Source organism: Panthera onca, chromosome X (assembly GCF_046562875.1).
Source record: "Panthera onca isolate mPanOnc1 chromosome X, mPanOnc1 haplotype 2, whole genome shotgun sequence".
Lineage (NCBI taxonomy): Eukaryota > Metazoa > Chordata > Mammalia > Carnivora > Felidae > Panthera > Panthera onca.
The window spans coordinates 31,054,434-31,078,681 of record NC_138357.1 but is presented as its reverse complement, the minus strand read 5'-3'; the positions used below and the strand labels follow the sequence as shown (position 1 = coordinate 31,078,681).

The 24,248-nt window shown below is 49.4% G+C and overlaps 1 protein-coding gene across 2 annotated transcripts; it reads left to right on the top strand.

The window, feature by feature from the left end:
- The first annotated feature begins 1,914 nt into the window (after nt 1–1,914).
- SOWAHD (sosondowah ankyrin repeat domain family member D) lies at nt 1,915–22,892 on the top strand. Of its 2 annotated transcripts, none has more exons than XM_081794150.1 (2): nt 1,915–6,215; nt 6,805–8,756. In XM_081794150.1, the coding sequence occupies exon 1, from the start codon at nt 2,949–2,951 to the stop codon at nt 3,915–3,917; it is 969 nt and encodes a 322-aa protein (XP_081650276.1). In that variant the 5' UTR covers nt 1,915–2,948; the 3' UTR covers nt 3,918–6,215; nt 6,805–8,756. The 2 variants fall into 2 exon arrangements, with proteins under 2 accessions (XP_081650276.1, XP_081650275.1); XM_081794149.1 differs by lacking the exon at nt 6,805–8,756 and adding an exon at nt 20,814–22,892 and having other exon boundaries at nt 2,307–6,215.
- Nucleotides 22,893–24,248: the final 1,356 nt, after the last annotated feature.

Here is a 24,248-nt window from a genome sequence, read left to right as displayed (position 1 = left end):
CTACCCCACTCCCAGCCCTGAAGTTCCAGGGACCCTCTCTCCTGAACTAGAGGCCATGCGTGGCTCTGGGGAACCGTGAAGGCGGCTGGTGACCTAGGGCAGGAAGTACTTGCTAAGTAAAGGTGGAATGAGCTGCCAGGGAGGCACCGTGGGTTCGGTTTCTGGCAACAAGAGCCAACTAAGCAAGGGCACGGGTGTCATGGGTGTGCGGCGCCGGTCAGGTGACCGCCTTTGCAGCCTTTGGACTGTAACCAGAGATATCATTAGCGCCAACGGGGAGGGGGATTGCCCGCTTAGTGGCCAGGAAAATTAATAGCCCGAGCATTCTTCTATCCTGCATTCTCCATGCTGGCATTTTCATTTAAAAAATATATATATTGCTGCAGCTGTTTGCATATTCTGGAAGTGTGTGTGCATGTGTGCGGTTTGGTGTTTACAAATTTGGGGTTATGGAGGGGAGTTTCCAGAGCAACGGAAGTAGCTGCTTGTCAGTCAGGGTTCATTTTGAAAATGAAAGCCTGAAAGCTTGGGGCCCCGCTCTGGGCCTGGGCCTGGTCTCTGAGGAGTCAGCAAAGGCCAGGAGGTGGCTTTGGCTGATGGGCTCGGTGCAGCAGCTACTTGATCGCTACTTTATTTTATTTTTTATTTTTTTTATTTTTTTTTATTTTTTTTTAACGTTTATTTATTTTTGAGACAGAGAGAGACAGAGCATGAACGGGGGAGGGTCAGAGAGAGAGGGAGCCACAGAATCGGAAGCAGGCTCCAGGCTCCCAGCGGTCAGCACAGAGCCCGACGCGGGGCTCGAACTCACGAACCACGAGATCATGACCTGAGCTGAAGTCGGACGCTTAGCCGACTGAGCCACCCAGGCGCCCCGCTACTTTATTTTTTTTTTACGAACGACGAACTCCACGAGTCGGTTTTGGTGTCCTACAGGTGGCAGTCCGAGGCAGGGACGTGGGAGTGGGCACCCCCCCAACGCACACCGCCCCCCTCGGCCTATACACGCAGTCACATTCCCTCCCCCCCCCCCAGGCTGCCAAACCAGAGCAAGGATAGTATGACACAGCCATCGAAGAGTTGAGAGTGTATTTGGCATGTCAGAGCACAGAGAGGGAAGCACCACAAGGCGGTCAGCGCTGGGTGCCAAGGGAGGAGGGCAAACAGCTGGTTGGGAGAGGGAGAGCCATCACTGGGCTGGGGGAATCGGAGGAGGCATGCTGGAGAAGGTGGACACTGAGGCCAATGTCAAAGGACAGGGAGAAGAACTTCCCCGGACGGAAGCTCTGAGGGAGGACGCTCGGGAAGAGGAGGGCAACCGTCAGATACGCTCAGGTTGGGACAAGTCCGTCCATTGGGCTGAAATTTGGGGCCTGTGTGAGTGACTGGCAGCTGATAAGCCTGGCTTGAATGCCAGTCCCTCTGTGCCAGGACACAGACTGTGGTGTCACACAGACCTGCTCTGCCACTTTCCTGCTGGCTGACCTTGAGCAAGTGGCCTAACCTCTCTGCAAACTGGGGGTAGCAATGAGACTTAGCTTTTGAGGTCACTGGGAGGATTAAAAGAGCTGATATATATAAAGCATCTAGTCCAGCGTCTGGCACATAATAAATGTTCAAAAATCGATTGCACATGCATAGGCTGTCACGAAGGAAAGCTCAAAATATTTAGGGCAAAATATTTGAGGGTCAAGGAGGAAAAGCCTCGGATAGCTTCCATCATTGTTGGGCCCAGTGGAGTGAGCTGGCCTGGCCTGAACTCCGGTCCCCTTTGGCCTAGACTGTCGGGACGGTCTCCCGGCTTCTTGCCTCTGCCTCTCCCCGAATCATCTTCCCAAACACCACCTTAAGCACGACTGTGCCCCTCTCTGACTCAAGAAGGTTCTATGCGGCTCCCTGTGGCCCACTAACTGAACTCCCTAACACGGCGGGGGCGGGGGCAGGAGGCAAGAACTACCACTCGGTCGAGGGAAGGAAGGTAAAATATCCTCAGGGAGACAACAGCGACACCTCTCTGGAGAGGGCAGGGCGTTGCCCCGGCAGCGGACTGATTCACCTGTGCCTGCTTCTTCAAGCCAACTCGGGAACGGTTGAAGAGGAGGAGAGGGCGGAGAGCCGAGCAGGGACCCGCGGGGAGGAGGGGAACACCCCTTTTCGGGTCCCTGCAAGAGTTTCCGCCTGGACCCTCGTCTCGGGTTCCTCTGCGGGAATCCCGGGGCGCTCCGGGCTCCGCGGGGAGGGCCAAGGCCGTACGAAGGGCAAGGCAAGGGAGCCCGAGTCCCCGGCCGCCTCCGTGAGTGCTAGGGGCGGGACAACGGCGGCTCGGGGACAAAGTGCAGGGAGACTCCCGAGGAGATAAGAGGGAGAGGCGAAGGAAGGGGGCGGGGAGCCAGCGCCCCGGGGCTCAAGGCTCGCGCTCCCGGAGGTCTTGGCCGAGAGCCGAGCTCAGCCCGCCGGGGAGGGGGCGCCCTAGAGCCTCTTCACCCCAGCCGCTGCCGGGATGCCGAGAAGCCCCGCGGGCCGCGGCGGCCGGGCGGCTCGCGAGCGCGGGCGGCGGCCGGGGCCCGCTCGCGCCCGCCCCACCGGAGCGCGCGGGGCGGGAGGCGGGGCTGCCCGGCTCACCTGGCCGTTTGGGGCGGAGCCCCCGCGACCCGGGGACGCGGAGGGAGCGGCGGTACCCACGGGGCTCTAGAGGGGCTTGCCCTGCGTACCCCGCCCGAGCTCCCACCCTCCCAAGCACACCCCCCACCCCCCCACCTCCCGCGCCGGGCCCTCTCTCGGCTCGCGGCCTCTCTCCCTCCCTCTCCCCTCCTTTGCTCCCTCCCTCCGAGCCCAATTGCTCAAGCCGCTTCCTTCCCCAACGCCAGCGCCAGTTCCTCTCCCGGAGGGGCCCGGGAAGGGCAGCGAACGCTCGACACTGGAAACGCCGCGGCGGCAGCGGCCGGACCATGGCCGAGCCCCGAGGGGCCGCGAACCCGGGGCGCAAGGCCTCCCTCGCCGCCACCGCGCTGAGCTCGCGGAGCGCCGCGCCACCCCGCCCCCCGAGAGCGGACCCCAGCAGCCTGGGCAGGTACCGGGACCACGCCGCCGCGGCCGCCGCCTCCCGGGACTTGCACGGCTCGCCGATGCTCTCGGGAACGGGCAGCGGCCGCCGGCGCGGAGCGCTGTGGGAGCTGCTGGGGCTGCAGGGGGCGGCCCCCGCCGGCTGGCTGTCGGAGGAGCGCGCCGAGGAGCAGTCCCCGGCCGGGCCGAACGGTCCGGGGGGCGGCGGCGGCGGCGGCGGCGGCGGGCTGTGCCTGGAGCCCCACGAGCACGCGTGGATACTGGCGGCCGCCGAGGGCCGCCTTGAGGTGCTGTGGGAGCAGCTGGAAGCCGAGCCCGGGCTGCTGCTGCGGTGCGACCCGATCACGGGCTACACGGTGCTGCACTGGCTGGCCAAGCACGGGTGCCACGAGGAGCTCATCCTGGTGTACGACTTCGCCCAGCGCCGGGGGCTGCAGCTCGACGTGAGCGCCTCGGGCAGCGGCGGCCTCACGCCCCTCCACCTGGCGGCCCTGCAGGGCCACGACATGGTCATCAAGGTGCTGGTGGGCGCCTTGGGGGCTGACCCCACGCGCCGCGACTACAGCGGCCACCGGGCCTGTCACTACCTGCGACCCGACGCGCCGCGGAGCCTGCGGGAGCTGTCGGGGGCCGAGGACTGGGAGACGGCGGGCGGCAGAGGGCGGAACAACGCCAACAACAACAGCAGCGGCTGCGCCGCCGCGTGGACGCTGCGACGGACCCCGAGCGCGGTGGGCGCGACCGCCGTGGAGAAGAACTACACGCCCCGAAAGGAGAAGGACTACGCGGGCAGCCGGGTGGCGCAAATTCAGGGCCTTTTCCGCCAAATATTCCCCTTCTTCCAGGACCGGTGAGGGCGACGGAGACCAGAGAGCGCGGAGGGACCGCGACGCCGCGTCGAGGCCTCGGTCTCCGGTTGTCTCGGGCCCCGCCCGAAGGGGCGGCAGCTCGGGCCGAAGCCGAGCGCGCTGTGCCTGCAAGCGGCGGACCACCTCCAGCTTTGTCTCAGGTACCTGTCCCAGGTCTTCTACGGCCACCGGCCAGGAGACCTGGGGACCAGGGTACCCTCACCGAGACAGCAAAGACCAAGCCGCCCTGACGCCGAGTCCCAAGACTACAGGACTACGGAGTTAGGAGCGGGAGTGCCGTCCTACGTGGGAGAGGAAAACTTATGCTTCCAAGAGCCATTTCTGGGCAGGCAGAAGCTCTGGGTTTATTAGGAAGCACTCGCTTAGAAGAACGAGTTAAGACTATAAACCACGGATAACAGAGGAAACACCTAACTGAAGGCTTGACTCGGCTATTCCTGCGGGCAGAGTCACCCTTCCCCCCATCCTGCTCCTGACACCTCCAGGCTTTTACCGGTACTTTTTCTAATGTATCACGGATGACTTCTTGAGCATATTAAAGCGGAGTATGTTTTCCTTTCACATGACAAAGCTGTCCTTTGAGTGACTTTTTTTTTTTTTTTTCCATTAACCGCCGAGTGCGGGAAGCTTCCTACATTTGCAGGGAAGAGCTCACCAGCTGGCCACGAGCTAGTGATGGGGCGGCTCAGGACCTCGTTCCCACAGCAGATGGCCAAGCCGTGCACTAGAAGGAGCTGCTTTCACCTTGGCTCTGAGTAGAGACACACAGTTTGCCTGTCCCCCGGGGCTCTTTGGCCGCTAGGTCTGGCTTCCGGCACAAGTCTCATCCTCGAGGAGTCGTCTGTAGGGGGCAGAGGGGTGGGAGAAGGGCGAAATGTGCAAGTGTACGTTTCTGATATTTTGTGGTGAGTCATGTAATTTACCTGGACTTCTGCCCTCCCATGAGATACACCCACTGGCACTTTTTCCGAGATAGGGCTTCTTTAATCATCGGCATTGCTTTTTCATTACATGTAATCTATAAGTTATAGTTAGGAAAATTGCCCCCATTCAGAAATTGTGTATGAAGACAGTAGAATACAGGAAGGTTGACTTTGGCCGAAGGGAGGGAAAAGCAGTTGGTGGCTAGGGATCCATGCTGCCTTAGAGAGCGGTGCATTTTCAAAATAGCACGGCATCCCTGGAAGCTTGGACAGCCCTTGCAATGGACTGTTGTGTCCCCAGCCCTCCCATCCCCATCCTTGAACACCAGGGAGAAATTGAGTCATCACAGAACACAGAAAGGCCACCCTGAGCTCATCCACACAGGTTTCCGTCTCCGCCTGGCCCGCCTGCTTGGCCCTCTCTGTTACCTCCTCCCGGCTCAAAACGTTCCGATCTTCCCTTAATAACCCACCGGGTTCTTGTCATCCATGAAATGATCCAAACCCTCCCTGTCAACGTTCTCGGCCTGTGGTATGTGTCTAGGAACTACGCCTCAAAACAAATTGACACGGTGTGGCGTAGCAATAACTTTTTGTTCTCCATGAACTTCTTCGGTGTTTGAAAGGGTGAACACTTCCTGGATCCTGGCAGTTGCCATCGGCAGCTGGCACGGCCCACTCCACCCCCAAGCCCATTTTGTAGATGCAAATTGGGTGCCTGATGCAGGGCTGTGGTCTCTGCTCCACCGTCTCTCCCTTGACAGCTTCCAAGGTGGGCGGGGCTGGGTGAAGGCCGTGGGGGCGGGGCCTTCCTGCCCAGCGGCTGGGGCTGCGGGCTCCCGGGCTTGGAGGGAACGTTGGCTTGCGCCGGTGCCCAGCGTTCAAAGGACCGTTAGAACAGCAGTCCCCTCTTCGTGGGAAAAGTCTGCCCCTAAGCATCTGAACTATCAGCAGATCTGAGGACCTGAGACAGGCATCTGCCCTGCTTCTTCCAAAATGAAAACCAAGTCAGCCGGAAGATTGGAAAGCACTTTGTATCGTTTCTCCCGGAGTCAGCTATTCTCCCGCGCAGATTTCCCTCATCATGTGATATTGCCTAGCCTACCTCCTCCATGTAAAATTGAGGTTTGGCTGCAGGGGACAAACTCCCATGCTGAAAAGCCTCCATGCCTCACATCAAGCCATTGGCATTTCTGGTATGCTTTTTGAGGCAAGACTGGTATGCTTACCCCAAGAGAAAGAACAGATTCCCTGAGAAACTGCTTTCCAGGGGAGCAAGACGGAGCTAAACAGATGATGCAAATCTGCATTCTGGTGGAGCAGGGGACGAGGAAAGGTGACAGAAGCAGGCCTGTGACAGGTGAGCATGAGAGTTTCAGGTGGGTTGCCACCCAAGGGCGGGGCCTGACCCAGGGGAAAGGTGCAGGAAAAGCTTTCCAGGGAGGAAGGTAAGGCCGGATCTGAGGCTCCAGGGGTGCGTGGGGCGTTGGTCAGTGGAAGAGGGGAGGGGCCTCCTGGCAGAGCCACCGGAGTATGTCTGGGAGAATACAGCAAGTACCAGGAAATGTAAGTCGGCAGGTTTGGCAGGAAGGCGGGAGCCGGGCAGTAGTTAAGGACAAAGCTGGAGAAGTGGGCGGGGGTTCAGATCACCAAGGGTCTCATAGGTCATGCTAATGGAGGAGCGTGGATTTTGGCCTAAAGGTAGCCAGGAGCCATAGAAGGTTTCTAAGCAGAGGAGTAACCTGCTGGGATTTTAGAAAAGTCACTCTGGCAGTCACATGAAGCATGGATGTGCCAGGGAGACAGTCGGGGGAGGGGGGGGTCGCAGTGGAACATCACACAAGCAAAGCGTTTCTGGAAAAACGCTTCAAGAAAAGTCATGCTTCAACTCAGAAGTTCACAGAACCCTGTGGAGAGCAGTGGCTTTCAAACTTTTTTTTCCTCCATAGAACTTGCTCTCACGAAGCTGACCTCGAAGCCCCACGTGTAAAACTGGTGAACACGGAGATGGACAGACGGTGGCACACAGCGACACCCCCCCCCCCCCACCGCCCAGCAAAATTCAAAACCACTGGTGTGCAAAGCACTTAGCCTAGCCTGGGTTTGAATGCCGACTACCGATCAGTGACCTTGAGCAAGCAGGCCACTCACTCCTCTGAGTTGTGCTTCCTCATCAGCAAAATGGGACCAACACAACCTCCCCAGCAGGGTTCCGAGGGTTTCAGATGATGCATGTGCAACAGCCTAGCACACCGCAGGGCACACGGAGACCAGGAGAGGGGCGCCTGGGGGGCCCAGTCGGTTGAGCGTCGGACTCTTGATTTCAGCTCAGGTCATGATCTCACAGTTCCTGGGATCGAGTCCCAAGTTGGGCTCTGAGCTGTTGAGCAGAGCCTGCCTGAGATTCTCTCTCTGCCACTCCCCTGATTGTGTGGGTGTGCACAGGCTCACACGTGCACTCTCTCTCTCAAAAAAAAAAAAAAAAAGGGAGGGGGGACAAACGGGCTCAAGTCTCCCCCAGCCTTCTGGCCAAATCTGTGACTCTCTCCTCTTGGCAGCCAAGCCTCTCCAAAGGGAGGTCTCCTCCCCTCACTGTCTCCATCTCACATCTTTTTTTTTAATGTTTATTTGTTTATTTTGAGAGAAAGAGAGTGCACACCAGCATGGGGAGAGGCACAGAGAGAGGAGAGAGAGAGAGAATCCCCAGCAGGCTCCACACTGTCAGCACAGAGCCCGACTCGGGGCTCGATCCCACGAACTGAGATCATGACCTGAGCCAAAATCAAGAGCTGGATCCTTAACCGACTGAGCCCCCCAGGCGCCCCTCATCCCCTCATTTCTAAATCTCTCCTCGACGCTCTGCATTCTGGTTTCCACCTCCATCATCCCAGCACGATTGCTTCTACGCCGTCTCCAGCGATGACCTCCCAGCTGCCCAGTGCAAGTCCTTATCTTCATTCGCTTCCTGGCCTCACTGACTCATGTTGGCTACTTCCTACTCCTGGAAACTCTCTTCCCTCGTCTTCCATGACCTCCTACAGCTGTGATTGCTGGCATTTCCCAACTTGAAGTGTCAGAAAGCTTTCTTTTCACTCTGCATTCTCTCCCCGAGTCCTTTTCTCCCTGCCCCACGCCCCTGCCTGCTCCCTTCCTCACTCTGCCAGCCACACAGCCCTCCTAGCAAGGTTCCTTGAAAGAGCCATGTTCTTCCGAGTTCTGGGAATTCCTACATGCCGTTCCCTCTCCAGAAACACTCTTCCCTCTGTTCTTTGCCCCCTTCACCTGGCCCACTCCCACTCATCCTGCAGATGTTAGTCACTGCCTTGGGGAAGACTTCCTTGCCCCTTGGGCTGGGTTAGCACTTGGCTCATTCTGCTCCTTTTCATAGTCCTCCTTATACTTTTTTCAAAATTTTTTTTTAGCATTTATTTATTTTTGAGAGACAGAGCATGAGCGGGAGAGAGGCGGGGAAAGAGGAAGACAGAGAATCCGAAGCAAGCTCCAGGCTCCGAGCTCGAACTCACCAACCTGTGAGATCATGACCTGAGCGGAAGTCGGATGCTTGCCCCCGACTGAGCCACCCAGGCGCCCCTAGTCCTCATTACACCTGAGGAAATTATTCCAGCAGTTATTACATTAAAATCTCCCCTGCCACCACTAGACTTACATTCCATGAAGACAGGGACCAAGTCTGTCTTACCCACTACAGTACCCCTAGTTCCTGATGAATGGAGGGTGCTTAATAAATAGATATGGATTTGGCCATGGAATCATAGCTTGGCACTCAAAGCCACAAGGGACAAAACGAGAAAGAGATAAATTGGACTTCACCGAAATTAAAGACTTGGGGGCCTCAAAGGAAAACGATTGGGAAAGTAAAAAGACGACCCACAGAACAGAAGATATTTGCAAACATATATCTTGTAAGGCTCCAGTATCTAGAGTATATAAAGAATCCTACAACTCAACGACAAAAATATAAACAACCTGTCCTTAAGAAATGGGCAAAGGACTGGAACGGGCGGGGCGGTTCTCCGGAGAAGAAGGGATATATGCAAATAGCCGACAAGCGCCTGAAAAGATGTTCGACATCATCAGTGATGAGGGAAATGCACGTGAAGCCCAGAATGACATACGACTTCATAGCCACGAGGATGGCTGTGATCAGATTATAACAAGCATTGGACAAGGATGCAGAGAAATGAGAACCCTCATTCTCCACTGGTGGGAACGTAAACTGGTGCAGCCACTTTGGAAAGCAGTCTGGCAGCTCCTCAAAAAGTTGGAACGTACAGTTACCATATGTGATATTGCGATTTATAGTAAATACATATTTGGGGGCGCCTGGGTGGCTCAGTCGGTGCAGCGTCCGACTCTTGATTTCGGCTCAGGTCAGGATGTCACGGTTCATGGGACTGAGCCCCACATCCGGCTCCGCGCTGACAGTGTGGAGTCTGCTTGGGATTCTCTCTCTCTCTCTCTCTCTCTCTCCCCCTCCCCCGCTCACATACACTCGCTCTCTCATTCTCTCTCAACATAAATAAATAAACTGAAATTTAAAAAATATATATGTATATATTTGGCCCTTGACCTTGTTCCAGGCTCAGAGCAACCCTTCAAATTTCCTGATAAGAGTGATAATGGTGTCTTGTTATGTTAAACAGGTGTCTTTTGGAAAGCCCTTAAGACAGGGCTGGTTGCCAGGGCCACCAACCCCAGGATTACCCAAAGTAACAGAACTTTCCGTACCTCCCCCAAACCTCCTGGGAGGGAAGAGGGCCTGAGGTTGAGTCAGTCCCCAAAGGCCAATGATTTAATCAACCATGGCTAGGTAATGAAGCGTCCATAAAGAGCCAAAAGGAAGGAATTCTAAGAGCTTCTGGGATGCTAGGTGAGTGGCACCCTGGAGGGCATGGAAGCCCCGAGAACCCTTCCCTATGCCTTGCCCTAAACATTTCTTCCATGCGTCTCTTCCTGAGTTATACCCTTTTGTCATAAACTAGGGATCTAATAAGTGAAACGTTTCTCTGATTTCTATGAGGTGCTCTAGCGAATTAATCGAACCCAAGGAGAGGGTCCTTGGAACCTGCAATCTACAGCTGGTCAGCCAAAAGCACCGGTGACACCTGGGTTTATGACTGATATCTAAAGTTGTCAGGGGAGGGGGTGAGTCTTGTAGGACTCAGTCCTCGACCTGTGGAATCTGGTGCCGTCTCCCGGTGGACAGTGTCAGAATGAAGCTAAATCGAGTTACGTTGTAGGGTATCCAGCTGGCACGAAAGAATTGATCCTTATTAGTGTGGGGAACACCACCCCCCCCATACACACATGGGAATTGGTACCGTAACTTGTTTGCTCTGTGACTCAGAAATTCCACTCCTGGGTATCAAGTTATCTACCTAAGAGAAATGAAAACATATGTCCACACAAAAATTTCTACGTGAATGTTCATAGCAGCATCATTCATAATAGCCAAAAGCTAAAAATAACCCTAATGTCTACCAACAGGTGAATGGATAAGCAAAATGTGGCGTCACCACACAATAGAATGTTGTTTGGCCATAAAAAGGAATCAAGTTCCAATACATGCAACAAAGTGGATGAACCTTGAGAAGGTAATGATAGGGATGCCTCGGTGATTCAGCCAGTTGAGCATCCGACTCTTGATTTTGGCTCAGGTCACGATCTCACGGTTTGTGAGTTTGAGCCCCGTGTCGGGCTCTGTGCTGACAGCTTGGAGCCTGGAGCCTGCTTTCGATTCTGTCTCCCTCTCTCTCTGCTCCTCCCCCGCTCATGCTCTGTCTCCCTGTCTCTCTCTCTCTCTCTCTCTCTCTCTCAAAAATAAACATTAAAAAAATAAAAAAATATATATATATATATATACATATATATATATGTATATATATATATACATAAAGGTTGCCTAGGGCTGAGAAGGATGGGGGGCTAGAAGGTGATAGTAAAGGGCAGGGAATTTCGTTTAAGGTGATGAAAATATTCCAAAATTGGCTGTGGTAATGGTAGCACATATCTGTAAATATACTAAAAGAAACTCAACTGTACACTTTGTTTTTTTGAGAGAGAGAGAAAAGAGAGAGAGAGAGAGAGAGATGCAGGGCTCACCCGAAACAGGGCTGGAGCTCACCCGATGTGGGACTCGAACTCATGAACTGTGAGATCATGACCTGAGCCAAAGTCAGATGCTTCACGACTGAGCCCAGGTGCCCCCGTACACTTTATTTTTCAACTGAGGTATAGTTGACGTACGATATTATACTAGTTTTAAGTGTACATCGTAGTAAGTTGACAATTACATACATTACAAAATGCTCATCATGGTAAGTGTAGTTACCACTGGCCAACCGTACAAAATTATTACATTATTGACTGTATTCCCTAGGCCGTATTTTTCATCCCCATGATTTATTTCTTTTATGACTGAAAGTTTGTACCTCTTAATCCTCCTCACCTATTCTCTCCGTCCCTCCACCCTTCTCCTCTGGTGACCACCATTTTGGTATGTTTGTTAATGAGTCTGTTTCTGGGACACCTGGCAGGCTTTGTCCATAGAGCACGCGACTCTTGAGCTCAGGGTTGTGAGTTCAAGCCCCATGTTGGGCATGGATCCTACTTAAAATAAAAATGAAAAACAAATAAGTCTGACTCGATTTCTCTTTTGTTTGTTCTTTTCTTTTGTTTTTTAGATTCCACATATACGTGAAATCATAGGGCATTTGTCTTTCTCTGACTTATTTCACGTAGCATTATACCCTCTAGGTCCATCCATGTTGTCATGAATGGCAAGATTTCATTCTTTTTTATGGCTACGACTCCACCACATTCTCTTTACCCATTCATCTACTGATGGACACTTAAGTTGTTTACCTATCTTGGCTATTATAAATAATGCTGCAATAAACATAGGTGTGCATGTATCGTTTCGAATTAGTGTTTTCATTTTCTTCGGGTAAATAACCAGCAGTGGAATGATTGGATCATATGATATGTGTGTTATTAATTTTTTGAGGAACCTCCACACCGTTTTCCAGAGCGGCCGCACCAGTTTGCATTCCCACCAACAGTGCAAGAGGGTTCCCGTTTCTCCACGTCCTCGCCAGCATCTATAGTCTCCTGATTTGTTCATTTTAGCCACTCTTACCGGTGTGAGGTGGTATCTCAGTGTGGTTTTGATTTGTATTTCCCTGATGAGGAGTGACGTTGAGCATCTTATGTGCCTGTTGGCCATCTGGATGTCTTCTTTGGAAAAATGCCTATCCAGGCCCTTTGGCAATTCTTTACCCAGATTATTTGGGGGTTTTGGGGTTTGCTTTTTAGTGTTGAGTTGTAGGAGTTCTTTATATATTTTGGATATTAATCCCTTATCAGATATATCATTTGCAAATATGTTCTTGCATTTCAGTAGGTTGCCTTTTTGTTTTCTTGATGGTGTCCTTCACTGTGCAGAAACTTTTTAGTTTGATGTAGTTGCAATTACTTGTTTTTGCTTTTGTTTCCCTTGCCTGAGGAGACAGATCCAGAAAAATATTGCTAAGGCTGATGTCTAAGAGATTACTGCTTTTTTTTTTTTAAGAGTTTTATGGTTTCAGGTCTTACATTTAGATCTTTAGTCCATTTTAACTGTATTTTTACTTATGGTGTAAGTAGTCCAGTTTCATTCTTCTGCATGTAGCCGTCCAGTTTTCCCAACACCTTTTATTGAAGAGTCTGTCTTTTGCCCATTGTAGATTCTTGCCTCCATTGTCATAGATTAAATGACCATATAGGCATGGGTTTACTTCTGGGTTTTCTATACCATTCTATTGTTTTATGTGTCTTTTTTTTTTAATGTTTATTTATTTATTTATTTATTTTGAGAGAGAGAGTAGAGAACAAGTGGAGGAGGGGCAGAGAGAGTGGGAGACAGAATCCCAAGCAGGCTCTGCATGGTCAGCACAGAGCCCCACATGGAGCTTGAACTCATGAACTGTGAGTCCATGACCTGAGTTGAAATCAAGAGTTGGATGCCCAACCCACTGAGCCAGCCAGGTGCCATCTGTGTGTCTGTTTTTGTGCCAATACCATACTGTTTTGATTACTGTAGCTTTGTAGTGTTGTTTTATTTTTTTTAATTTTATTTTTATAAATTTTTAACGTTTATTTATTATTGAGAGACAGAGACAGAGCACGAGAGGGGCAGAGAGAGGGGGAGACACAGAAGCCGAAGCAGGCTCCGGGATCCAGCTGTCAGCACAGAGCCCGATGTGGGGCTCGAACCCACAAACCATGAGCTCATGACCTGAGCTGAAGTCCAAGGCTTAACCGACTGAGCCACCCAGGCGCCCCTGTAGTATTGTTTTAAATCTAGGATTGTGATACTTCCAACTTTGTTCTTCTTTCTTAAGATTGCTTTAGTTATTTGGGGTCTTTTGTGGTTCCATAAAAATTGTAGGATTATTTGTTGTAGTTCTGTGAAAGAGAGTATTGGTATTTTTATTGGGATTGCATTGAATCTGTAGATTGCTTTGGATGGTACAAACATGTTAACAATATTAATTCTTCCCATCCACGAGCATGGACTGTCTTTCCATTTATTTGTGTCATCTCCAATTTTGTTCATCAAGGTCTCATAGTTTTTAGAATACAGGCCTCTCACTTCCTTGGTTAAATTTGTTCCTAGGTATTTTATTGTTGTTTTTTTTTAATGTTTACTTATTTTTGAGAGAGAGAGACAGAGAGAGACAGAGAGAGAGAGCATGAGCGGGGAAGGGGCAGAGAGAGAGAGAGACAGAGACACAGAATCTGAAACAGCCTCCAGACTCTGAGCTGTCAGCACAGAGCCCAGTGTGGGACTCGAGCTCGGGACCAGCAAGATCATGACCTGAGCCGAAGTCGGACGCTGAACCGACTGAGCCACCCAGGCGCCCCAGTATTTTCAGTATTTTATTCTTTTTGGTGAAATACAAATGGGATTGTTTTCTTAATTTCTGTTTCTGCCACTTCATTATCAGCGTATAGAAATACAACAGATTTCTGTATATTAATTTTGTATCCTGCAACTTTATTGAGTTCATTTTCAGTTCTCCCTTCCAATGGAGATACCATGTATGCTTTCCATGTTACATAGTATCATGTCATCTGCAAATAGGGAACATTTTACTTCTTCTTTACCAATTTGGATGGCTTTTACTTCTTTTTCTGGTCTGATTGCTGCGGCTAAGACTTGCAGTGCTATGCTGAATAAAAGTGCTAAGAATGGACATCCTAGTCTCGTCCCTGACCTGAGAGAAAAAGCTTTCAGCTTTTCACCATTGAATATGATATTAGTTGTGGGTTTGTTATATACGGCCTTTCTCCTGTTGAGATAGGTTCCCTCTACTCACAAGCATGAGGTCATGACCTGAACTAAAGTCACAGGCTTAGCCGACTGAGCCACCCAGGCGCCCTGAGATGTCTTCCTTCTAGACTCGCTTTACCCACCCAGGTGCCTCTCCTTATTGATTTTCTATCTGGATGATCTATCCACTGATGTAAGGGGATGGGTGTTAGAGTGCCTTATTATTGTATTACTGTCACTTTCTCCCTTATGTCTGTCACTATTTCTTTACATATTTAGACACTCCCCTGTTGGGTGCATATATATTTATAATTGTTATATCCTTGGGGCGCCTGGGTGGCCAGGTCGGTTAAGCGGCCGACTTCAGCTCAGGTCATGATCCCGTGGTTCATGGGTTCGAGCCCCGGATTGGGCTCTGTGCTGGCAGCTTGGAACCTGGAGCCTGCTTCGGATTCTGTGTCTCCTTCTCTCTCTGCCCCTCCCCCACTCACGCTCTGTCTTTCTCTGTCTCTCAAAAATTAATATACATTAAAAAAAATTTTAATAAAAAACCCCCACAATTGTTATATCCTCTTGTTGGATTGACCCCTTTATCATTATGTAGTGCTGTTCTTTGTCTCTTATTACACTCTCCCTTTTAAACCCTATTTTGTTTGATACAAGTATTGCCTACCCCAGCTTTTTTTTTTTTGGCTTCCATTTACATGGAGCATATTTTTCCATTCATTCACTTTTTGTTTGTGTGTGTCTTTAAGTCTGTTGTGAGTCTCTTGTAGGAAACATATAGATGGGTCTTGTTTTCGTTTGTTTGGTTGTCTGGGTGTTTTTTTTTTTTTAATATATTCAGTCACCCTAGTCTTTTGATTGGTGCATGTGGACCAATTGCTTTTTTTTTTTTTTAATGTTTATTCATTTTGAGAGAGAGAGAGAAGAGAGAGAGGAGGACAGAAGATCCAAAGCAGGCTTTGCTGACAGCAAAGAGCCCAATGTGGGACTCGAACCCATGAACCATGAGATCATGACCTGAGTGGAAGTCAGACGCTTGACTGACTGAGCCACCCAGGCAACCCTAGACCATTTACTTTTTTTTTTTTAATTTTTTTTAAACGTTTATTTATTTTTGAGAGACAGAGAGACACAGAGCATGAGCAGGGGAGGGGCAAAGACAGAGACACATACACAGAATCTGAAGCAGGCTCCAGGCTCTGAACTGTCAGCACAGAGCCCGATGCAGGGCTCGAACCCATGAGCCGTGAGATCATGACCTGAGCCAAAATCAAGAGTTGGACGCTTCACCGACTGAGCCACCCAGGCGCCCCTCCCTGAACTAATTTTTTAGATGTAATTAATTGCATTACTTTTGTCTTTTACCATTCATACATAAGTGATGGTTACCTTTACCAGTGAAATTATTTTTTCATAATTTTCTTACTTCCAGTTATGTCCCCTTTTTTTTTCCACTTAAAGGAGTCCCTTTAACATGTCTTGGAAAGCTGGTTTTGTGGCGATGAACTCCTTTAACTTTTGTCTGTCTTAGAAACTGTATCTCTCCTTTAATTCTGAATGGCAGCCTTGCTGGGTAGAGTATTCTTGGTTGTAGGTTTTTTTCCTTTCAGCACTGTGAATGTGTCGTGCCACATCCTGGCCTGCAAACTTTCTGCCAAAGGATCAGCTGTTAGCCTTATAAGCTTTCCCTTGTACATAACACACACACACACACACACACACACACACACACATACTAGTAAAAGAAAAGTATCAACTCTTACTTATTCTTGTATCCCCCATGCCCAATACAGAAATATGAGCATTCATTTTGCATGATGCTTTTGGTCGATCTATTTCACATTTGACATGAACTAGATCTCAACCTCAGGACAAAGACCTGACGGTTGACACAGGAACTAAATGACCTAGAGCCAACTGAGCTCAGCTCAGTATGATAAATGATGTTCATATGAGGGGCCCTGGGTGATTCCGACCAGATAAAAGTAGTTAGTAGTTCAGTTGAAGAAGGCGGAGAAGTTTATGGTGCATCCTGAATATGTAACAGTCTAGGGGCACTTGGCTGGCTCATTTGGTAGAGTATACAACTCCTAATCTTGGGATCTTGAGTTCAAGACTTACGTTGGGCATAGTGCGTACTCAAAAACAACCAAACACGGGGCACCTGGGTAGCTCAGTTGGCTGAGTGTCCAACTCTTGACTTCAGCTCAGGTCATGATCCCAGGGTCATGGGATCCAGCCCTGCATTGGGCTCCATGCTCAGCGTGGACCCTGCTTAAGATTCTCTCTCTCCCTCTCCCCCCTCCCCCATGCTGTCTCTCTAAAATTAAAAAAATAAAATAAAAAAACAAAAACAAAACAAAACAAAACAAAACTTCTGTTTTGAATATGTAACAGTCTAAAAGCTTTAGTTCATATGGGAGTACTCTTCAGTAATCCAGAAAATGTACATTTATAGAACACAGTCAGTAGATGAGGTGCTCCAGGATTTGGAGCCTTTTAAAGGTACGATGGTCTTTTTGATGTGTTGCTTAGGTAGGCTACAGTCCCCATTCACTCAAACACTAATCTAGGTATTGCAGTCAGGGTATTTTGCAGATGTAATGAAATCCATAGTTCAGTTTAAGTAAGGGAGGTTATCCTGGATAACCTGGGTGGGACTGATTTAATCAGTTGAGGAGCCTTAAGAGCAGGGTTGAAGCTCCCTCAAGAAAAGAAATTCTGCCTGTGGACAGCCCAAGCTCATGAGGTACACTGTGCCCTTCTGAAGGCCTGCCCTGTGGATTCCCAATTTGCCTAGTCAGACCTCACCATCATGGATGTCAGTTCCTTGTGATAAATCTCTTAATAGATATTGCCTACTGGTCCTGCTTCTCTGGTTGAACACTGATACAAAAAGCAACTATGATGGGGCACCAGGGTGGCTCAGCCTGTTAAGCGTCTGACTCTTGGTTTTGGTCATGATCTCACAGTTCGTGGGATTGAGCCCTGCATCGGGCTCTGAGCTGACAGTGCGGAGCCTGCTTGGGATTCCCTCTCTCTCTCTCTCTCTCTCTCTCTCTCTCTCCCTCTCTCTGTTCCTCTGCTGTCCCAGTGCTCTTCTCTGCCTCAAAAGAAATAAATACACTTAAAAAAAAACCAATTATGTTACTTCAAGATGATAGGTTTGTGATCAGATTAAAGTTTATTCGGATGGGAAATACCTAATGCCCAGATCTTGGTTTCTAATACCATTTCTCAGTAAAAGAAACCAAGGTTCCTTGCTTCTTTGGAAAAATAGTTGATTCTAGGGCTGGGAAGGTACTGGATTATAACACAAAGTATAAAAGAAATATCCATAAGTCCATTTTGATAGAAATAAATTATTAAATAAATAAACAAATAAATAGAAAAGAAGAGACACATGTCCCACGCAGAATAATTCCAAATAATTTATGGGGACATTCCTCCCTTAAAGTGTGGAAAATACAATTCTCTGCTCCTTAAGAGAGTGCTGCACATTGTGACTTCCTTCCAAAGAGTAAGGTTGGGAAGAAGGGAAAGTAACTTTATGGTGAAGCCTGAGCCACACTACTTTAGCCAGGTGATCAAGGTCAATATCAAGGGGGATAAATCAGGTTAATGGTATGTACCCTTGACATGATCTGAGAAGAATGGCACTTTATCTCTGTGACCTTCCTCCTCCAAACCCATAACCTCATTCTAATCATGACAAAAACATCAAACAATCCAATAAAGGGGCATCCTACAAAAATTTGACCAGTACTCAAAATTGTCAAGGTCATCAAAAAGGAAAATCCAAGACACCATCACAGCCAACAAGAGCCTAAGGGGATATAACAACTATATGCAAAGTGGATGGGATCCTGGAACAGAAAACGGATATTAAGTAAAAACTAAGAAAATCCAAATAAATCATGAGTTTTATCTGTATTATCTTCTCAACTTTTTGGTATATCTATAATTGTTCTTTACAAAATCTATTAAGAAACTAGATCAGGGGCACCTGGCTGGCTCAGTCGGTGGAGCACGTGACTCTTGATCTCGGGCTTGTAAGTTCGAGCCCCGTGTTGGATGTAGAGATTACTTAAAAAATAAACTCTTAAAAACAAAGGAAACTAGATCAGGAAAAAACCAGATGAACAAATACTTGTGATTTGTACTGCGTACAAGTTTCAGTACTAGGCTACAAAAGCAGGAGTCACTTTAATTTAAAAGCAAATCTTGGGGCGCCTGGGTGGCTCGGTCGGTTAAGCGTCCGACTTCGGCTCAGGTCATGATCTCACGGTTCGTGGGTTCGAGCCCCGCCTCGGGCTCTGTGCTGACAGCTCAGAGCCTGGAGCCTGCTTCGGATTCTGTGTCTCCCTCTCTCTCTGCCCCTCCCCCACTCACGCTCTGTCTCTCTCTATCTCTCTCAAAAATAAATAAACATTAAAAAAAAAAAAACCCAAAAAGCAAATCTTGACGATTTCAGTGACTGGCAGTTTGTTGACCCTTGTTGACAGTGACTATCCTGTCTCCTAGGCAATGCAAAACAAGTGGCTTTTCTAGTCTCAGAGACATTTGCACATAGCCCCCTTTAGATAACCTCACCTTTTATTTCATCAAAAAGATATAAAATATCTAAAAAGAATTTGTTCAGCTTCCTGTAACCAAACCTATGACCCGACTTGTGCGGGCATCCATTGTTTTTCCTCCTGTGCTCCTGTTATAACGATGACACCTCCCATTTAGGCGGCACGACCTAAGAGCCAAGCACCGTGGTAAGCCTATTACACACACTATGGCCTGTGATTATCAGGCCAAACTTAGCAGGTTCTCATCATTTTCCCACTTTAAAGTTGAGGAAACTGACACTCAGGAAAGTAAGTGACTTGCCCAAGGTCTCACAGCTAGAAGGCGACAGGACCCAGATTCCAGAGGCTGAACTCTTTTCTTTTTTTTACCTAATCTTGCCCTGCAACGTGGGTCTCAAACTCACAACCCCGAGATCAAGAGTCACGTGCTCTACCGACTGAGCCAGCCGTCGCCCCTGAACTCTTTTTTTATTTTTTTTTAAATTCCAGTAGAGTTAACATACGGTGCTATATTAGTTTCAGGTGTACAATACAGTGATTCAACGGTTCTATATGCTACTGAGTGTTCATCAGGATAAGTGTACTTTTTTAATATAAATGATTTTCTTTCTTTTTTTAAACTGCTTATTTTTTGAGAGAACGGGGGGGGGGGGGGGGGAGGGTGTGGAGTGGGTGGGGAGGGGCAGAGAGGCAGGGAGATCGAGGATCTGAAGCAGGCTGTGCGCTGACGTGAGATCATGACCTGAGCCAAAGTTGGACGCTTAACCTTCTGAGCCACCCAGGCGCCCCTAACTTTTTTTTTTTTTTAAAGATAAGTGCGTTCTTAGTCCCCTTCACCTAGTTCACCCATCCCCCTACCCAAGCATCTGAACGCTTAATTCCTAGGCTTTCCTCCTCTGTAAGACAAACCCCTAGTCCTGGGCTAACCCGTCCCTCCCCAGCCCCCAGGAGCTTCGATCCATTGGCTATTCCTATTGACCCCCTCTGTCTTCCTACCTTTCCTTCTCTTCTGCGCTCTTCAACGTCATTTTGCAAACAAGCCGTCACTCCTAGGTCAAAACAAAACCCCTCCCCTAACCCACAGCCTCCTCCAGTTCTCTTTTGACTTGCATATCCACAAGATCTCTCTGTTGGATACCTTCACCTGGAAGTCTCACAGCCATCCCAAACCAAATACAGTAAAACCTTGTTTGGTGAGGGTTCCCCAAGATGAGCAAACACTTCTAATCAAATTTAATTTGACAAACGAGTGGTGTCTTGCAATGCGAGTAGTACGTGACGATGATCGCAACTGAGCCCATGGTTCTTGAAATTTGCTCCGAGATACAAGCGCTTTGGATGACAGTCACGTTTCCGGACCGAATCATGCTCGCAAACCAAGGTTTCCCCGGATATACCAAACTGAACCCTTGATCCCTCCGCTTCTCCTCCAAAAAACAACTGTTCTCGTGGTCTTTCCCTCTCAGTAAATGACACCACCATCCACCCTGTTGCTCCGACCAGGAACTTGGGCATGACCCTTGCCCTCTTCTCCCTGCTCTACACGCGGTCACAAGTCTCGCTTCTACTAAATCTCTCTCGTCTGTGCATTTCACGCCATCTCCACTGCCCTGCCTCTGCCTTCGTGCCGTCACCATCATTGCTCACCCAGACCACAAACCGCAGCCTCCTACCAGGCTGCTCCCAGCCTACCCTGCCCTACTTCCAACCAGTCTGACCTCGGCAGTCCACACAGCAACCCCGGTGAGAGTCCTTCGACCCAGAGCGGAGACCCTCCGTCCAAGTTCGAACCCTTCAATGTTTGCCTGGGCCTCAGGGTAGAATCCAAACTCTCTCTCAAGGCTTAGAGGCTCCCGGTGATCTGACCCCAGCTTCCGCCTTCAGCCCCGTTCCCCCATCACCCCTTCCGTCAGCACCCTCTCCTGCCACTACCCACCGAACACGTCCCCTTTCTGCACTTACTTCCACACAGAGTGACTTTCCGTTCCATCAAGTCTCCCAGCTTTCCCCCGACCGGGCCTTTTTGCAGGCCTCTGCCCAGGACGGGAACGTGCCCCACTCGGTGCCCCGGCCCTGAGTCCTCCGCAGCCCGCGGGGCTCAGCTGGCTCTTCCTCGGCCCCTCCCCCATCAGGGCAGGACTTACTGCCTTCCTGGCCACATTAGAGGCTGCGACTGTCTACATTCACCTGCCGCACCGTAGGCCGTGAGCCTCTGAAGACTGGAGTCTGTGGATGTGGCTCATCCCCGCAGCCCAGCACCCAGCCCTGCGGGTCTGCCTCATCGCCCGCGGTGCGCGTTTGTGGGAGGAACAAGTGGAAGGTGGAGGCAGGTGACCTTGAACCTAGATCCACAGCCCTACTGATTAAACCAATAATCTTTTTTTTTTTTTTTTTTTTTGTAGCTCATTGCCCTTCCGTTCCCATGCCCCGTGGAAACATTTTTGTTTTCTAACGAATACCCTATCAGATGTACATGTCGAGAGTTACAAATGTGTCACTAGAAGTTCATGACTTTTGAACCAGTTTCCTCATTTTAAGTGGAAGGAAACCGAAGTCCCCAAAGCTGAAGTGATTGTTCGCAGCAGGCCCATTGTAGCGATAAAACTGGGACCAGACCTCAGATTTCTTCTTCTTCTTTTTGTAACAGTTTATTTATTTAGGAGTCTCTACACCCAATGTGGGGTTCAGACTCATGACTCTAGGAGTCACGTGCTTTTCTGACTGAGCCAGCCGGGTGCCCCTAGATCTCGGATTTCTTGCTTCTAGTACTCTTATCACCTCTCTTACACCATGCGGTGATGGATTAAAGACCCTGAGTTCTTTGATATTCTTCCTGATGGTGAGCTCTGTATCCCCTTCCCTTGAATCCACGTGGGTTCTGCAACTGCTCAGACCAGTAAAGTAGAGCAAAAGAGATATTCTGGGCAGAGCCCAAACTGAAAATGTAGGGTCCCTTCTAAACATTGATTAAGAATTTCAAGATGGCGGGGTGGCCACGTGACTCAGTTCATAGAGCATGTGACTCTTGATCTCAGAGTCATGGGTTCGAGTCCCATGTTGGGTGTAGAGAATGCTGAAAAAATGAAATAAACTTTAAAAAATAGAATATTTTGGGGGCACCTGGGTGGCTCAGTCGGTCAAGCCTCTGACTCCGGCTCAGGTCATGATCTCCCGGTTGGAGAGTTCGGGCCCCGTGTCGGGCTCTGTGCTGACAGCCCGGAGCCGGGAACCTGCTTCGGATTCTCTGTCTCCCTCTCTCTCTGCCCCTCCCCTGCTCGCATTCTGTCTCTCTCTATCTCTCTCTCAAAAACAAAAACAAATCAAAAATTTTAAAAAAAGAATAAAAAAATTTTTTTGAAAGAATTTCAAGATGGCAGAGAAGCAGGGCCTTGAACTTAGCAGCGCCCCGTGTGACTGCACAGTCTGTGTGCCCATGAACATGCCAGTTTCAGGGCTCAGGTCGGAAGAAACCGGCAGCGGCTTCCAGTTCCTATTTCTTGGAACGTTCAGTCAAGCCAGATGCCATGCAAGCAGTCAGCTGCCCTGAGATCACCATGCTGCGAGAAGCCCAGGCTACACGGAGAGGCCCTGGAGGATGAGATGCCACGTGCAGAGGAACAGACCGAGGAGCGCCAAGGTGCTCAGCATGTGAGCGTCGGGGTTCACAACAATCACCCCAAGATGTGCCACTTACACATGCGGATTCCTTCAAGCTGAAAGCAATCAAGGCCCAAAAGACTCAGGAAGAGGGGCGCCTGGGTGGGTCAGTCGGTTGGGCATTGGACTTCAGCTTAGGTCATGGTCTCACAGCTCATGGGTTCGAGCCCTGCATCAGGCTCTGTGCTGATAGCTCAGAGCCTGGAGCCTGCTTCGGATTCTGTCTCAGTCTCTCTCTGCCTCTCCCCACTCACGCTCTGTCTCTCCCTCTCTCTCGAATATAAATAAAAATGTTTTAATAAAGTAAATGTGAGTTCAGAATACTTCCCTTGGCCCCTAGGAATACTTCTCTGTCATTGCACTTATAACACCGTATGATAATTAATTGTCTGTGTGTCTGTTTCCTTGACTAGATCAATGCTTTTCAAACTGTGGATGCAACCTATTAATGGGTTATGAAATATATGTATTTTTTATTAAAATTTTTTTAATGTTTTATTTATTTTTGACAGAGCATGAGCAGGGGAGGGGCAGAGAGAGAGGGAGACACAGAATCCAAAGCAGGCTCCAGGCTCTGAGCTGTCAGCACAGAGCCCGACGCGGGGCTCAAACCCACGGACCGCGAGATCATGACCTGAGCCCAAGTCGGACGCTCAACCGACTGAGCCACCCAGGTGCCCTGAAATATATATATATTTTTAATTTTTGTTAATGTTTATTTATTTTTGACAGAGAGAGAGACAGAGCATGAGTGGGGGAGGGCAGAGAGAGAGGGAGACACAGAATCTGAAACAGGCTCCAGGCTCTGAGCTGTCAGCACAGACGTGGGGCTCGAACTCATAAACTGTGAGATCATGACCTGAGCCGTCGGACACATAACCGACTGAGCCACCCCGGCGCCCCTGAAATATATTTTTAATGAGATAGAATAACATAAAAATATGAGTATGTGTTGCACACAACCAGTATTATATCTAGAAACTTGCAGGTGTGTGTGTGTGTGTGTGTGTGTGTGGCTATTGGACTACACTGTGAGAGCCCTCAGTGCAGTGTCCGTGCTTAGCCTATTCACCACCATATCCCCAGCAGCCGGCCCATTGTTTGACACATGTAGATGTTGTATAAATATTTGTTAAATGAATGAATGTTATTCTTGACATTTCCTATTCAGAGATGAACCTCCTCATCTTCTTGGGACCCTTTACTGGTTCCTAACAATCCTGGGCTCCAGACTTCTACTCCCTCCATAAAGCAGGGAGTCTTATAGCAGTTTATTTATTACCCATTCGTTTTCAAATTTTAGTTTTCAGTTTGCACCTAAATATCTACACCAGTGTGAGCTTTCTGTTAACTGCCTGCTGATACAGAAGCTGTTCATCCCCTCCCCAATCCAGTCAAAAACTAAAGAAGGAAGCAAAGGAAGGAAGCGGAGGAGGGAGGGAAGGAGGGAGGGAAGGAAGGAAGGAAGGAAGGAAGGAAGGAAGGAAGGAAGGAAGCTGAGGGAAGGGAAGGGAAGGGAAGGGAAGGAAAAGAAAGAAGAAAAACTATGTTACAGGTTTACTCTAGGAACTCTTAAAGATGAATTGCTACCATTTACTAAGTCTGAACAATAGACCAGATATTTTTTTAATTTAAGTTTATTTATTTATTTTGAGAGAGACAGAGAGAACAAGAAGGGGAGGGGCAGAGAGAGAGCGAGAGAGAGAATCCCAAGCAGGCTCCGCGCTGTCAGCGTGGAGCCCGATGTGGCCTTGAACTCACGAACCGTGAGATCAAGACCTGAGCTGAAACCAAGAGTTGGACGCTTAGCCAACTGAGC

What these genes read in the sequence shown, in the direction of transcription:
- SOWAHD (XM_081794149.1), top strand. Translation starts at nt 2,949, where the DNA reads ATGGCCGAGCCCCGAGGGGCCGCGAACCCGGGGCGCAAGGCCTCCCTC.